This window comes from Zeus faber (assembly GCF_960531495.2).
Source record: "Zeus faber genome assembly, chromosome: 13".
Taxonomy (NCBI): Eukaryota; Metazoa; Chordata; class Actinopteri; order Zeiformes; family Zeidae; genus Zeus; species Zeus faber.
The window spans coordinates 12,688,427-12,700,546 of NC_137198.1; the positions used below are offsets into that span (position 1 = coordinate 12,688,427).

The 12,120-nt window shown below is 44.3% G+C and overlaps 2 protein-coding genes across 4 annotated transcripts in view; both read left to right on the forward strand.

The window, feature by feature from the left end:
* LOC307239190 (heterogeneous nuclear ribonucleoprotein Q-like) overlaps positions 1 to 10,255 on the forward strand; it is a 15,837-nt gene extending 5,582 nt beyond the window's left edge. The window contains exons 1-12 of one of the 3 annotated variants that reach the window (XM_080012501.1): positions 1 to 113; positions 1,629 to 1,788; positions 2,757 to 2,875; positions 3,079 to 3,186; positions 4,057 to 4,170; positions 5,113 to 5,289; positions 6,504 to 6,639; positions 7,085 to 7,290; positions 7,414 to 7,563; positions 7,661 to 7,782; positions 7,876 to 8,201; positions 8,725 to 10,255. The exon at positions 1 to 113 is cut by the window's left edge and continues 16 nt beyond it. In XM_080012501.1, coding sequence (XP_079868627.1) covers positions 1,641 to 1,788; positions 2,757 to 2,875; positions 3,079 to 3,186; positions 4,057 to 4,170; positions 5,113 to 5,289; positions 6,504 to 6,639; positions 7,085 to 7,290; positions 7,414 to 7,563; positions 7,661 to 7,782; positions 7,876 to 8,201; positions 8,725 to 8,753 — 1,635 coding nt within the window. In that variant the 5' untranslated portion in view covers positions 1 to 113; positions 1,629 to 1,640 and the 3' untranslated portion in view covers positions 8,754 to 10,255. The remainder of the gene's footprint in view (positions 114 to 1,628; positions 1,789 to 2,756; positions 2,876 to 3,078; positions 3,187 to 4,056; positions 4,171 to 5,112; positions 5,290 to 6,503; positions 6,640 to 7,084; positions 7,291 to 7,413; positions 7,564 to 7,660; positions 7,783 to 7,875; positions 8,202 to 8,724) is intronic. The other 2 variants (XM_080012500.1, XM_080012502.1) reach the window with 2 other exon arrangements.
* Positions 10,256 to 10,893: 638 nt separating this feature from the next.
* LOC307239188 (sorting nexin-14-like) overlaps positions 10,894 to 12,120 on the forward strand; it is a 29,316-nt gene continuing 28,089 nt past the window's right edge. The window contains exons 1-2 of the mRNA XM_080012497.1: positions 10,894 to 11,152; positions 11,445 to 11,662. Coding sequence (XP_079868623.1) covers positions 11,526 to 11,662 — 137 coding nt within the window. The 5' untranslated portion in view covers positions 10,894 to 11,152; positions 11,445 to 11,525. The remainder of the gene's footprint in view (positions 11,153 to 11,444; positions 11,663 to 12,120) is intronic.

The window sequence follows — 12,120 nt, forward strand, 5'->3', positions numbered from 1 at the left end:
CTGGAGCCGGAGCGGAGCCGGGACTTTTTCACACTTTTCCCTCTTTTAATTACCACGTTTAAACTTCCCCAAATAAACCAACACGGTACAAAGTCGGTGATCCATCGGGGCAGGTATGGAGAACGCCGGCGACCAGCGGCACGGAGCGGTTGTATGCAAACGATGGCTTAGAAGTGGTGCTGTTTGAAACAATGTGGGAAGTGGCGGTGGTCGGACCGGCGTTTTGAAAATGGACTCTTCCACACCACGCTCCCGGCGAGCCGGCGCTTCGGTCTCCGGTGCCTCTTTCGGCAAAGTAAACTCTTACGTCTCGATATTAAAAATCGTCAAAACCGACGTCGACCGTCAGACGTTTTTAACAATTGCCCTCGTTGGAATTCCGACCAAAATTAGCACGCTAGCATTAGCGTGCTAATTAGCATGCTAGCTGCCGCTAGCCTCTTTTGACAGATCAGGGAGCTGACACGCTCATTGTCATTGCGTGCTAACGCTAGCTCCTGGAGACTGGAAAGTGGGTTAAGTTAGGGTTTAATGTGAAATCGATGATTGCCTTTTTAACTCGTTTACTTATTTACAATGTTATCTCACGCCGCCGAGTCGGTTGAAAACTCGGCGGATCGGTGTTTGTTATTGTCTTTCTGTCCAGTGACACAAGCTAACAGTGCTAACAAGTTAGCCAGCTAGCTCCAACGTGTGTCGCTCAGCCCCTCCCTCTTAGTGGAACTTAACATTACATTCAGTTTATTTCTGAAAACCCACATCGCTTCAACTTTTCCTTCTAGTTGCCGATCCCCCCGGAATACCTGATGAACGCGGGTCTTAAAACCGTTAGCTCGAGGTGGAAAGCACGTGTTGGGCGGAGAAACGCCGGAATGATCGGGAAACACCAAATTTACTGTTTCCCAATTGTCGTCCAACATTGGGAATCACAGCGCAGCCAGAAGAAAAACAGGCTTTGTTTTTTGTCAGGCAATTTATGTTGATGAAAAACACGTTTCTCGTAATGGCTTAATATTGCCAACCATATGGAATAATACCTAAAATTGTCTTTTTTTTTTTATTGTGCATGACAATTAAAGTGTAAAGTGTAGTTGTGTCAGATGCAGTAGGATCCACGCTGTTCCCTGCTCAGCGACAGGAAACTGGGCTCAGTGAAGGAACACGTGTCTGAGGCATCCAGCCGTGCTGAAGTCAGCAGTGAGAAGCCAAGCTAACATGTAATTTGGGGACTAGACCAGGCCTCTGCAGCAGCACACATCTCATGTAGGCAGTGAAGTTGGCCTGCTCGCACAAACTTTAGAATCAAAGAAGACACCTTTTTTTTTTTTGCCACGTGAATGCGTATTCACAGAATAATAATATACATGCACATCCTGTGTCAGGGAGTTAAGCGATGATGCCCGGACTCATCTGACTCATTACATGTTAACACAGATATGCACTACAGCAGCTTTGGTCCTCTGAACTTTAACCTGTTTTCACATATGCTCCGTTTTAGGATTGCAAAGGGCGTTTTGTTTTTTTTGTGTTTTTTTACTTTGCTTCTTCTATAATTGTACACTCTTCCTGAAAACACCCCAAGTCTTGCCCTTGACCCAGGATTAATTTGGCTCATTGCATTTATGCAGATTTCTGGAGACATGGCCACAGAACATATTAATGGAAATGGTCCAGAAGAACCAATGGACACCTCTGCTGCAGTTACCCATTCTGAGCACTTCCAGACTTTATTAGAAGCTGGTTTACCACAGAAAGTTGCTGAAAAACTAGATGAAATTTACATAGCAGGTAAGACCCAACGAATATCCCAGCATATTCATGTACATCAATTTTTTTATTTAAGCAAATTTCTGCATGTGCTGCCATGTTAATCACCTGTTTGAATGTTGGAATTACGATTCTGAAGCAACTTTTTGTGGTTTCCTACCAAAATGGGTACTGCAGTGCTATAAATTCAAACCTGATGCCACACAATTGCTCTGAACATCAGCTAATGATTGCATTTCTATTTATGATTGTTGCATGTAAACCTGGTATTTCTGGCTCGTATTGTATCCTCTAACTACTTTGAATACGGCTGTCCTTAAGTCCTCGACAAATCTACTGTGTTGTTACTTGAGCCCGGCCACATTTTGGGCAACATTAAATGTAGTGGTAAGTGGAGGGAAGGGTTTTCTCACACCCGTTTGGCCCATTTGTACAGTTCTAAACAAAAAAGCGGCAGGCGGAACGTAGTTCATTTGGATAATTTTCTCACCACACCACTTACTGTGGTTTGTGTTAAACAAGCGACCACTGGGTGGAGTCGCAGCGGCCAAAAAGGGGGTCGTTTTGGGACTTGGTTAGGTGACGCCTAGGGAAGGAGCCGCTGACCTTTTCAACCAGATGGGGCGGAAACAATGGCAGCAGCTGTGTGGTGCGAGGCAGCCCGGGACAGGTGATGGAGCCGCCGTAAAGCAGAGCGGAGGCCGGCTCATTAGACGCTCTCCCGCCACCCTGTGGAGGGGCACTTGCATATCAAGTTTCGCCATCACATCTGTTAAGTTCAAGAGAAAAAAGTACGGTGGGAGGGGGGCGTAAAGTGCAGCCTGTCGACTAGATATCAATCTGCCTGACTAGGACCACTATTGGTTTATCGAAGCATAGCAGCGTAAAAAGTTATTTCCTGTAGGATAACCTTTGATCTTTGTCTCATGGTGTGAGAACACTGCGGTTGTCGTCCTGTTTCCCATGTTGGTGTGTTCTGCTTCCTCCAGGATTGGTGTCACACAGTGATTTAGATGACAGAGCAATCGAGGCCCTGAAGGAGTTCAACGAGGAAGGTGCTTTGCAAGTCCTCTTGCAGTTTAAGGACAGCGACCTTTCACATGTTCAGGTGGGGGAACTAAGTCATAATGAATGGGTGGAATAATTTTGCACATTTTTAATTTTTGAGTACTTCTCAGGGAATATATTGCATTTTGACACCTTGCCTTCAGTTGCCACCTTGCCGTCATCGTAACTAAAAATGTGTCAAATAACAATTATATTGTCTGGATTTGTTTTCTAATGACATTGAGTTAATAATTTGCTTTGCAGAACAAAAGTGCCTTTCTTTGTGGAGTTATGAAGACATACAGACAACGAGAGAAACAAGGGACCAAAGTGTCAGACTCCAATAAAGGACCAGATGAGGCCAAAATCAAAGTTAGTGGAGCCCGAATCTTACAAATAGAACAGTGTAGTTTGACGTCATTTCACGAAAGCTTTTTATCACATAATCTTGCTGAGATCCAGATCCTCTTTGATGCAAATTACAGTGAAATCTCAGTTTATCTGAACCTCATTTATCCGAGCTCAGACAGTTTCTGTTAACCCTTCCCTGGTTGCTTACCAGACAATGGCGGCTGCAAAACGCAAAAAAATAATATTTTACAATGGAAAGTGTACGGCCTGCCATTAATGTCCTTGACAGGACTACTACATGTACAGGCGACTATAAAAGTCACAGATTTAAGAAGCATCAAATGCTTACAAGTTATAACTGGCATTATTATAATGTGTTGATTGAATGTTGGTGGTTCGTACCGGAAATCAGATTCAAGGTGTTTATTTGTCATATACATCTGGAATCTTATTTCCGGTATGAGCAAAGTAGGATGTTGGTAAATTTGGTCTCGGCGTTGGGAACACTTCAGTTTGGTTTACAAAGTGTTTTAATGCATATATGTTCATGTTTCAGTATCCCAAGCGGCCGTCATTTCCGCTGGGTTGGGATACATGAGGTTCCACTGTAAGAATATAAAATCACAAACAATGCATTTCCATTCACAAGTCACAGAATCTGACACATCACCGACATGTTGAACAATCATGAATGTAGTTTGAACAAGTTATTAAACCTTAAATCAACCACAGGGATGAGTGGCTGAATTCAACTCAACAGTTGTCTTTTTTGCCTTTTTTTTTTTTAATACACTGCATGTCCGTGTTAAACTGTCCTCTGGTGCAGCTTGAAGCATTTATTCATGTTATATTTCCTACTTTTTAAAAATAATTTAACCGTACAATAACCAGGCCTTGCTGGAGAGGACTGGCTACACGCTGGATGTGACAACAGGTCAGAGGAAGTATGGAGGCCCCCCGCCAGAGTCAGCACAGTCGGGGCCACAGCCGACCATCGGTACAGAGGTATCATCATATTTACTATCTTTTTTTATTCTATTATTTTTGATTCCACTCTGTAATTCTATTAGGTTTTAATTTACGTACATTTGAGGAAGGAACGCACAAATGTGTTTCTCCTCTTCTGCTGCACATTTATTTGAAAGGACTTTTGTACATGTACTGTGTTGGCCTCCCTAAAATAACCAAAGTGGTTCAATACAGAAAATTGAAGAGGGCGCTTGGTTTTTAGTTGATTTTCCACGCCCACAAGTTAATATGCGTTTTCTTATCCAATAAGTAAATATCATTGGAAACTACGAAATTCAACAACTTTTTCTGAAAAAGTTCTATTCTGACCGAGGGGAAAGATGATATTGTAAAAAATATGTAATATGGTTTTAATGTCTTGATTTGAAACCTTGTTTTATATCATTGCATTAACCAGATTTGGCCACATGATGGAGCACTTAGTCACTTTCACATACCCCGTATATTATTTAAAGTTATAGATTTAATATAACTGTTTGTATAGGACCATCACGTCTTATAACTGGTATCTTGTTTGTACAAATGCACTGCTGAGCCTTTTCAGTGTGTTCCATGGGCCCCAACACATTTTTTTTAATGAATTATTCCTTGATTAAAAAAATGTAGTTTTGTTTTTATGCAATTATAAATTGATAACATTATTTGAAATACTAAGTTTAATTTATTGAATAAATATTAAGATGTGTTATATGTAATTTGCCACGATAACATAGTGTGAATATATCTGTATTCTCATCTTAATTTTATCTGGTGTCCAAATGATGAAACTTTATTTCTCTGTAGTAACGTAAGCTACAATGATGCTTAACCGCTAAGACCTGAAAGGACACAACACAAAGAACAGCTCATCTCAAGTTCTTTACCGCAGAAAATCTGAAACTATTTCTTGTGTTTTGCACGTTCATTGCACCTTTACAGATATTTGTTGGCAAAATCCCAAGAGACCTCTTTGAAGATGAACTGGTCCCACTGTTTGAGAAGGCAGGCCCCATCTGGGACCTGCGCCTGATGATGGACCCGTTCAGTGGCCTGAACCGAGGCTATGCCTTCGTCACTTTCTGTACTAAAGAAGCTGCGCAGGAGGCCGTGAAGTTGGTACGTTGTCTCAGTTAAGACTCAACATTCAAAGGAAATAAACTTTTAGTATAGCACTGTGGTGTAGTAATAATAGAGGGGTGAAAAAAGCAAACAATCAAAGTCCATTTCATAAAACACAAGTAAATATTATACTCTTTCACAATCAATTCTCAAGCAGCCTCTAATGTTGCTGGTAACATTGCTGTTGCAAGTTTCTAGTTGCTAATAACTGTTAGTCTCTTGCTCCTGTTGGAAGTGGATGCCTAAACTCTTTGCGGTTAATATGAAGAAAAAGTCAAATAATGAAAGCATTAAAAGAATAAAATCAGTAAAACAATAATAAAAACGTAATGATAGAGATGGTCTGTATAAAAGGCTTCCGGGACTCAATTATTAAAGACCGTTGTAGAGATAAGCTCTGACCTTGCCGGAACTGTTAATGGTATTGGAGAAATTAGGAAAATAGATGTTCTATTTATTTAGGCTATATAACCCGTTTCTAACTCACGATAAGATTAAGATCTGCGTCTAAGAAGCATTTTCGCTATAATCAGAAGAGGCTCTTGTCCTCTTTCCCACTCGTCCGATATACGCACGAGGGTGGCGGCTCTGGCTCCCTGTGCCTGGCTGTCACAAACGTGCAAGGAGACGAGGACGCCCCCCATCGCCCCCTCTCCATGCATAATGCGCTGAAAACAAAGCAGTGTTAATTCTTCTCTTAAATTGTTTTCTCTTAAAAATTAAAAGAACCAATAACGGTACCGTGAAAGTACTGAAATGATATGCATTATCCGTGAGGGTAGTAGTACCGTTGAAATCTTAACGATTCCCGTCCCTACGCGTGCCCCGTCCCCGTCCCTCCAAACAGAACAACCAGAAACACAGTGTGTTAGTTGTTCTGTTTGGAGGAACAGGGCACAGAGATCAGGGTGCACGGAGAGCCGTGTTCACATATAACGTCTAAAATATTTATGATTCCCCATTGAAATGTTATCCCTGTGCATTTTGAAGCTTCTATCTGTTTTATCCTGTCATTGTATTGGACACTGAGTGGAAAGCGACTGCTCGACTTGGAGACTCTCAGTTGACTGACTGGTTTCCGACTGATGATTGGACTGGTCCACGTTCAGGGGCAGCCCTTGTAGAATCACTCCAGAGTGCCTTCAACACCTTTCCCTGCTGACTTCCACACTTGTCCATCTCTCTCTCTCTCTCTCTCTCTCGCTTTGTAGTGCAACAACAATGAAATTCGACCAGGAAAACACATCGGTGTGTGCATCTCTGTCGCCAATAATAGATTGTTTGTTGGATCCATCCCCAAGAGTAAAACAAAAGATCAGATTGTGGAGGAGTTTGCCAGAGTCACGGGTAAGTCCATCACCCAATTCTCATTTTTAAAGTCGCTGCATCACACTCAATACGAACATTTTTAGTTCTGTGTCCAAATGATGACTTCATTTACAATCCCGGAGTGACTTCGGTTACAGTGATGGTTTACCGCTAAGATCTGACTGGACGATGAACTATTTTTTACGGTTTCCAGACCGACCTGTCATATTTAGTAGTTAAACATGAAATGAAGAAAGATCTAAAAAAAAAAAAGGAACCACTAGCGAACACGTCTCCAAACATATTTACTCATCACAAAGTGTATTTATGACGATCCAGTGTGGAAACGAGTCGCAGTCAATCAAATGTCTGTTTGTGCAAAGTCTGGTAAATAGAACTGGTAAATAGTTTGACTGTCTTGTACTAAAGGTATTGGATCCCAGTTAACCCCCGCTGCCCTCTCCCCCCCTCCCTCTTTTTGCAGACGGTCTAAATGATGTCATATTGTACCACCAGCCGGATGACAAGAAGAAGAACAGGGGTTTCTGCTTCCTGGAGTACGAAGACCACAAAACCGCAGCGCAGGCTCGCCGCCGGCTGATGAGCGGCAAGGTGAAGGTGTGGGGGAACGTGGTCACCGTGGAGTGGGCCGACCCCATAGAAGATCCCGACCCTGAGGTCATGGCCAAGGTGAGGCGTTGGCGCGGCAACCGAGGTTGCTTTTAGCGAGTTGTGTTTGTAGCCGGTTGGCCGTATTTGCTCAAGCCTCTTGAACAAAACAATTTTTTTTTTTTCCCTCCCCCTTTCTTTCAGGTTAAAGTTCTGTTTGTGAGGAACCTAGCAAGTACTGTTACAGAGGAGATACTTGAAAAGGCCTTTAGTCAGTTTGGAAAACTGGAGCGTGTGAAGAAATTGAAAGACTATGCCTTCATTCACTTTGAGGAGAGAGACGGTGCTGTAAAGGTAAGGGAGAAAAAATTACCTGATTTCACTTTTTATTTCAGTTCATGTTGAGTGTAGGGGGGAAAAAACCATCAAATGTCCTTCATGACTTTGACAGGCGTTGGCCGACCTAAACGGAAAAGACCTGGAGGGAGAGCACATTGAAATTGTGTTTGCAAAGCCCCCGGACCAGAAGAGGAAAGAGCGCAAAGCCCAGAGACAAGCTGCTAAGACGCAAATGTAAGGAAATGCCTTCGACGTGTGAACACATTAAATGAGTGAATCCTGCCGCTGCTCGCCGTGCTGACATGAAACCATGTGACTCTCCCTCAGGTATGACGATTACTATTACTACGGGCCCCCCCACATGCCCCCGCCCACGAGGGGCCGAGGCCGTGGCAACAGAGGAGGCTACTCCTACGCTCCAGACTATTATGGCTACGAGGATTATTACGATTACTACGGTTATGATTATCACAACTACCGCGGCGGATACGACGACCCCTACTACGGCTACGAGGACTTCCAGGCCTCCGGCAGAGGACGAGGAGCCCGGGGAGGCATCCGTGGAAGCTCCACCCAGACCAGGGGCCGTGGCACTGCCACGCCCCGAGGCCGGGTGGGCTTCTCCCAGCGAGGAGGCCCTGGAACAAGCAGAGGTTAGTTGTTAAACGGATGTTTCACTGTTGATTTGATTTCCAGCTGTTGCACTTTTGTTCAGTAAAGATAACTTTGATGCATATCCATGGCAACCAGGAGATTTGAGACTTGGGACCAAAAAGTAGGGAGCAAACTCCTGTGGGATATTCCCTCAGACATTTTTCTAACACTCCGTTTGGATAATACAAATTGAATAGGATGCTGTTATTTGTACTCGATTAGCCTCACTTGATATTTACTTGTCTGCATGTTGGGACATTTTGCTTTGGTTCCATGTGAATTACCCTGACTTAAACATCACCAAACCTTCACCAAAACCAAACTATTGCCAATTCTTTGGATAAATTGATACTCTGTTTAGGATTATTTAAACTCTGTTGGTACTGAGTTAAAGGTCAACTTTGGACCATCCAAATAAAGTGGAACATTTTTGTTTATGTTCCAGTTCTCAGTCAAATGACAGGCTTTGACGAGGCCTCCTTCGAATAAATGAACCGTGTGTTGTCGTTGTGCTTGTTGCAGCAGGGAAACGTGGCAGAGGACGGTCCTGACCTGTCACAGGGGAGACTGACTTGCTGTGTGGGGTTACACCGTAAGCTGCAATGGATGTTGACAGGAAAAAACTCAACGAAAAAAGGTCCAACGATATTCCAGCCTTACAGAAGAAGCATCTCCCTTCCTCCTCCCCCTTCCCCTCCGACAGCCACCTGGAAAAAAAAAAAAGAAAAAAAAGGAAAAAAAAAAAAAGAACATAAAGACCGGAGGATTATGAATATTTGCCACCATCTCTTTGTCCCTCGCCCCAGCATACCATGCTCCATGTATTGCCCCAACAATCGACCCCCTCCCTGTCCCCTGATCATGCCATTTTTAAATAATTATTGAAGAATTTGCACTTTTAAGTTTCTTAGGTTTGAAGTGGCTCAAAGGAGCTTGATGCTATTGTATATTTTTGTGCTAATCGCGATTTTTATTGTCGGAATATCCATGTTAATCTTAATCGTTTGATTTGGATGTTTGGAAGAGAACATTTGCAGGTTTTTAGGGTGTACCCACCTGGCATGGATAAGTCAGGCATTCCAGGAAAGTTGTTCTTTTCAGAACTTGTCTTTAAAGGGTTGGTGACTACCTCAGTACAGAGGACTAAACTACCCGGCCTGTACTGTAAATAGGGAAACTATATCGATGAAAGCAGGGCTTGTTTTTCTCTACAAAATATGCACAAGAGCAGCAGCGCAAAAAAAACAAAAAACAATGTACTTAATGTATTATAGTCATTTTTGCTGCAGCTCTGACACTGCAAACAGTCAAACTGGGCATGCAAAACAATCTCATCTGATGAGCCGGAACAAGCCCTGCTTTTGTCCTATTTTGAACTGAATCAGCCATGTGCTTATTCAGACTATGTAGTTACTGGTGTATAGTTTTTCGAGGAAAAAAAATGTTACTTTTGTAAAGGCTTCAACACCACAGGGGCATCCAACTGCCTTTGTTTTAAAAAAAGCCCTGCAGTGTCCCTTTTGTGCCACTTTATTCCAGTGGTTGTGTTTTATATCGATACCAACAAAGCATTTTCGAGCATCCGAATAACGTAAAACACCGTCAGTCCGACAACTGTCCCCGACCGTGCGAGATTTGGGAGTGATCCCCTCCGACTCCGTAGACAGCGACAAAGCATCTGGTTAGAGTTCAACTCGAGTGATGCTGAATAGCCATGTTGCCCAGCCAGCGAGCATGTGTGCCTCTCGTTCGCTGCTCTGTGGCGGAGGATCCCGGTCACTCCGTGGTAGAAGGGATACTGCAGCGAATTAATTCTATTTCCAGGTATAGCAAAAAGGAAACTGTGCTATTCAATCCCCGGTTTTGTATACAGTTAACTCCCTCTACAATAAAATCATTACAACCACCTTTTGAAAAAAACAAAAAGATGTTAGCAGTTTTAAACTATTGTTGGTGGCCAACAACGTTTTTTGCATTCCTGCAAATAAATTGTTTTATACTGTAAAATGGAGGTGAGTGTAACTTATTTTTGTAATAAAGTTTTTGATTTCTATCTGTGTCTTACTGTTTGGAATGATGTCTTTCACAGCAGCTATTAAATCGGCTGATGTTTGTGTCAAAACCGTGGCCCTAACTCTGTTCTTTTCTTCATTTCTCACGGTGTGTTTATGGGTGCGCTCATCGAGATCTCCCCACTTCTGAAGTTACCAATGCGCACGCTTCCTGGGGGAAATTGTTCTTTCCGCTGCTGAGCCTTTGTTCAAATTGAGGGCCCTCCGCTTGATGTGCACCTGGCACCTTGATCGGAGAAAATTACTGTTAGATATGATTTAGTCCGACCACTATAGTTATGCAAATAGCAGGGAGACTACAGTTCTCCAGCGTCCCGCCCACCGACTCATGGAGGACCCCTGGGTGGTCCGCGGACCCCATGTTGAGACCTGGTAGCATAGGCCGTAGAGCGTTTATCAAGGATGTCGATGGGGCAGACCTATTGCAGTTTCCTCTGGCGGGCCCTGAGGTGATCGTTGGATTCATGTGGATGCGTTATGCCAATTTTGTTTTTGCGTCGTCTTGCTGCTGCTGCTGCTGCTGCTGCTGCAAAAGGGAAAACTGGGCGGAGGCGATGACGTCACGCCGAAAGGGAGCACGCGACGCATGGCTGGCACGAGAGGACCGCGGCCATCACAGACACAGTCCCGGGGAGCGTGACGTGATCGTAACACGGGCAGACAGGGAGCCGCAGACGGGGAGACAGGGAGCCGCACACGGGGAGTCGCAGACAGGGAGCCGGAGACAGGGAGCCGCAGACAGGGAGCCGCAGGCTGTTTGTTTACTCTGCTGTCGCGGATCTGCGAGACCCCGGTTGACGATAACGTCATGTCTGCACCGCGCAGACACAAACAATGATCCACGAACCATGAGCAGTGAGCACTGCGCACCGGTCATGGTAAGTGGAGGTCTGTTGTGTGTATTTCAAATGGGCGATGATGTCTTTTGAAGCTTTTTGTTTGGATGTAGCGGCGTTAAATATTATAAACGCGCCGCTCTGCGGATACGCGATTCCGGTCGGCCAGTAGCGCCAATCGGCGCTCCGTTAGGTCTGTTTGTGTGTTGTGTCTATTTTGGGCTGCGTTCTGTTCAGCCACGCGTCGTAGTTTTGAAATGACGCCTCAACGCGCTGTGTCATTCAGTCGGTGGTTGTGACATCGCGCATATTCGATATTCTGCTCCGTGTGCAGGCGGCCGCCCCTCGTCGCCCCAGCGCCCCAAGGTGATCGCCCTTCCGCTCACAGTAGCGCACATCTGTACGCGGCCGCGTCATGGGAGTGGTCGGGGCGCGTCTGCAGAGGATGAGGCGCCGGGTCCGGCTGGAGCCGCTCAGGGAGCTGCTCCGTCAGTACCCGGTGTTCTGCTTCCTGCTGCTCAGCCTGCTGCTCTGCACCCTCCTCCTCAACAGGTAGCGCCGCCTGCCGTTTCACCACGCCCCCCCCCCCCCCTCCCCCACACCGCCCACCGCCCAGCCGCACGGTCCGTGCCCTCCGGCCTCCGGGTTCCGACCAACGGAATTCACAACACACCCACACACGCACAAAAATAAAAATAAAAAATGAAGCCGTTTCTTTCAGTCGTGGAAAGATGTCTATTACATTTTTTTATTTTTATGTTGAAGCCATTTAATGAGGTACAACTTTAGTTTTTTAAATGCGTTTTTTTTTTTAATGAATAAATTCCATAGGTCTCGACGCGTTGTGTGTTTAGGGACCGTCTTAAAGTACACAGCTGGTTATTTTTAAAGATTAATATATATATATATATTTTTTTTCTTTTCAATAGCGTCACAACTATGAAGTTGAGAGCACTAAAGCTTACCCAGCTTTTAGTTTTGAAAACGTGTCTGTTGCCTAACTTGAATAA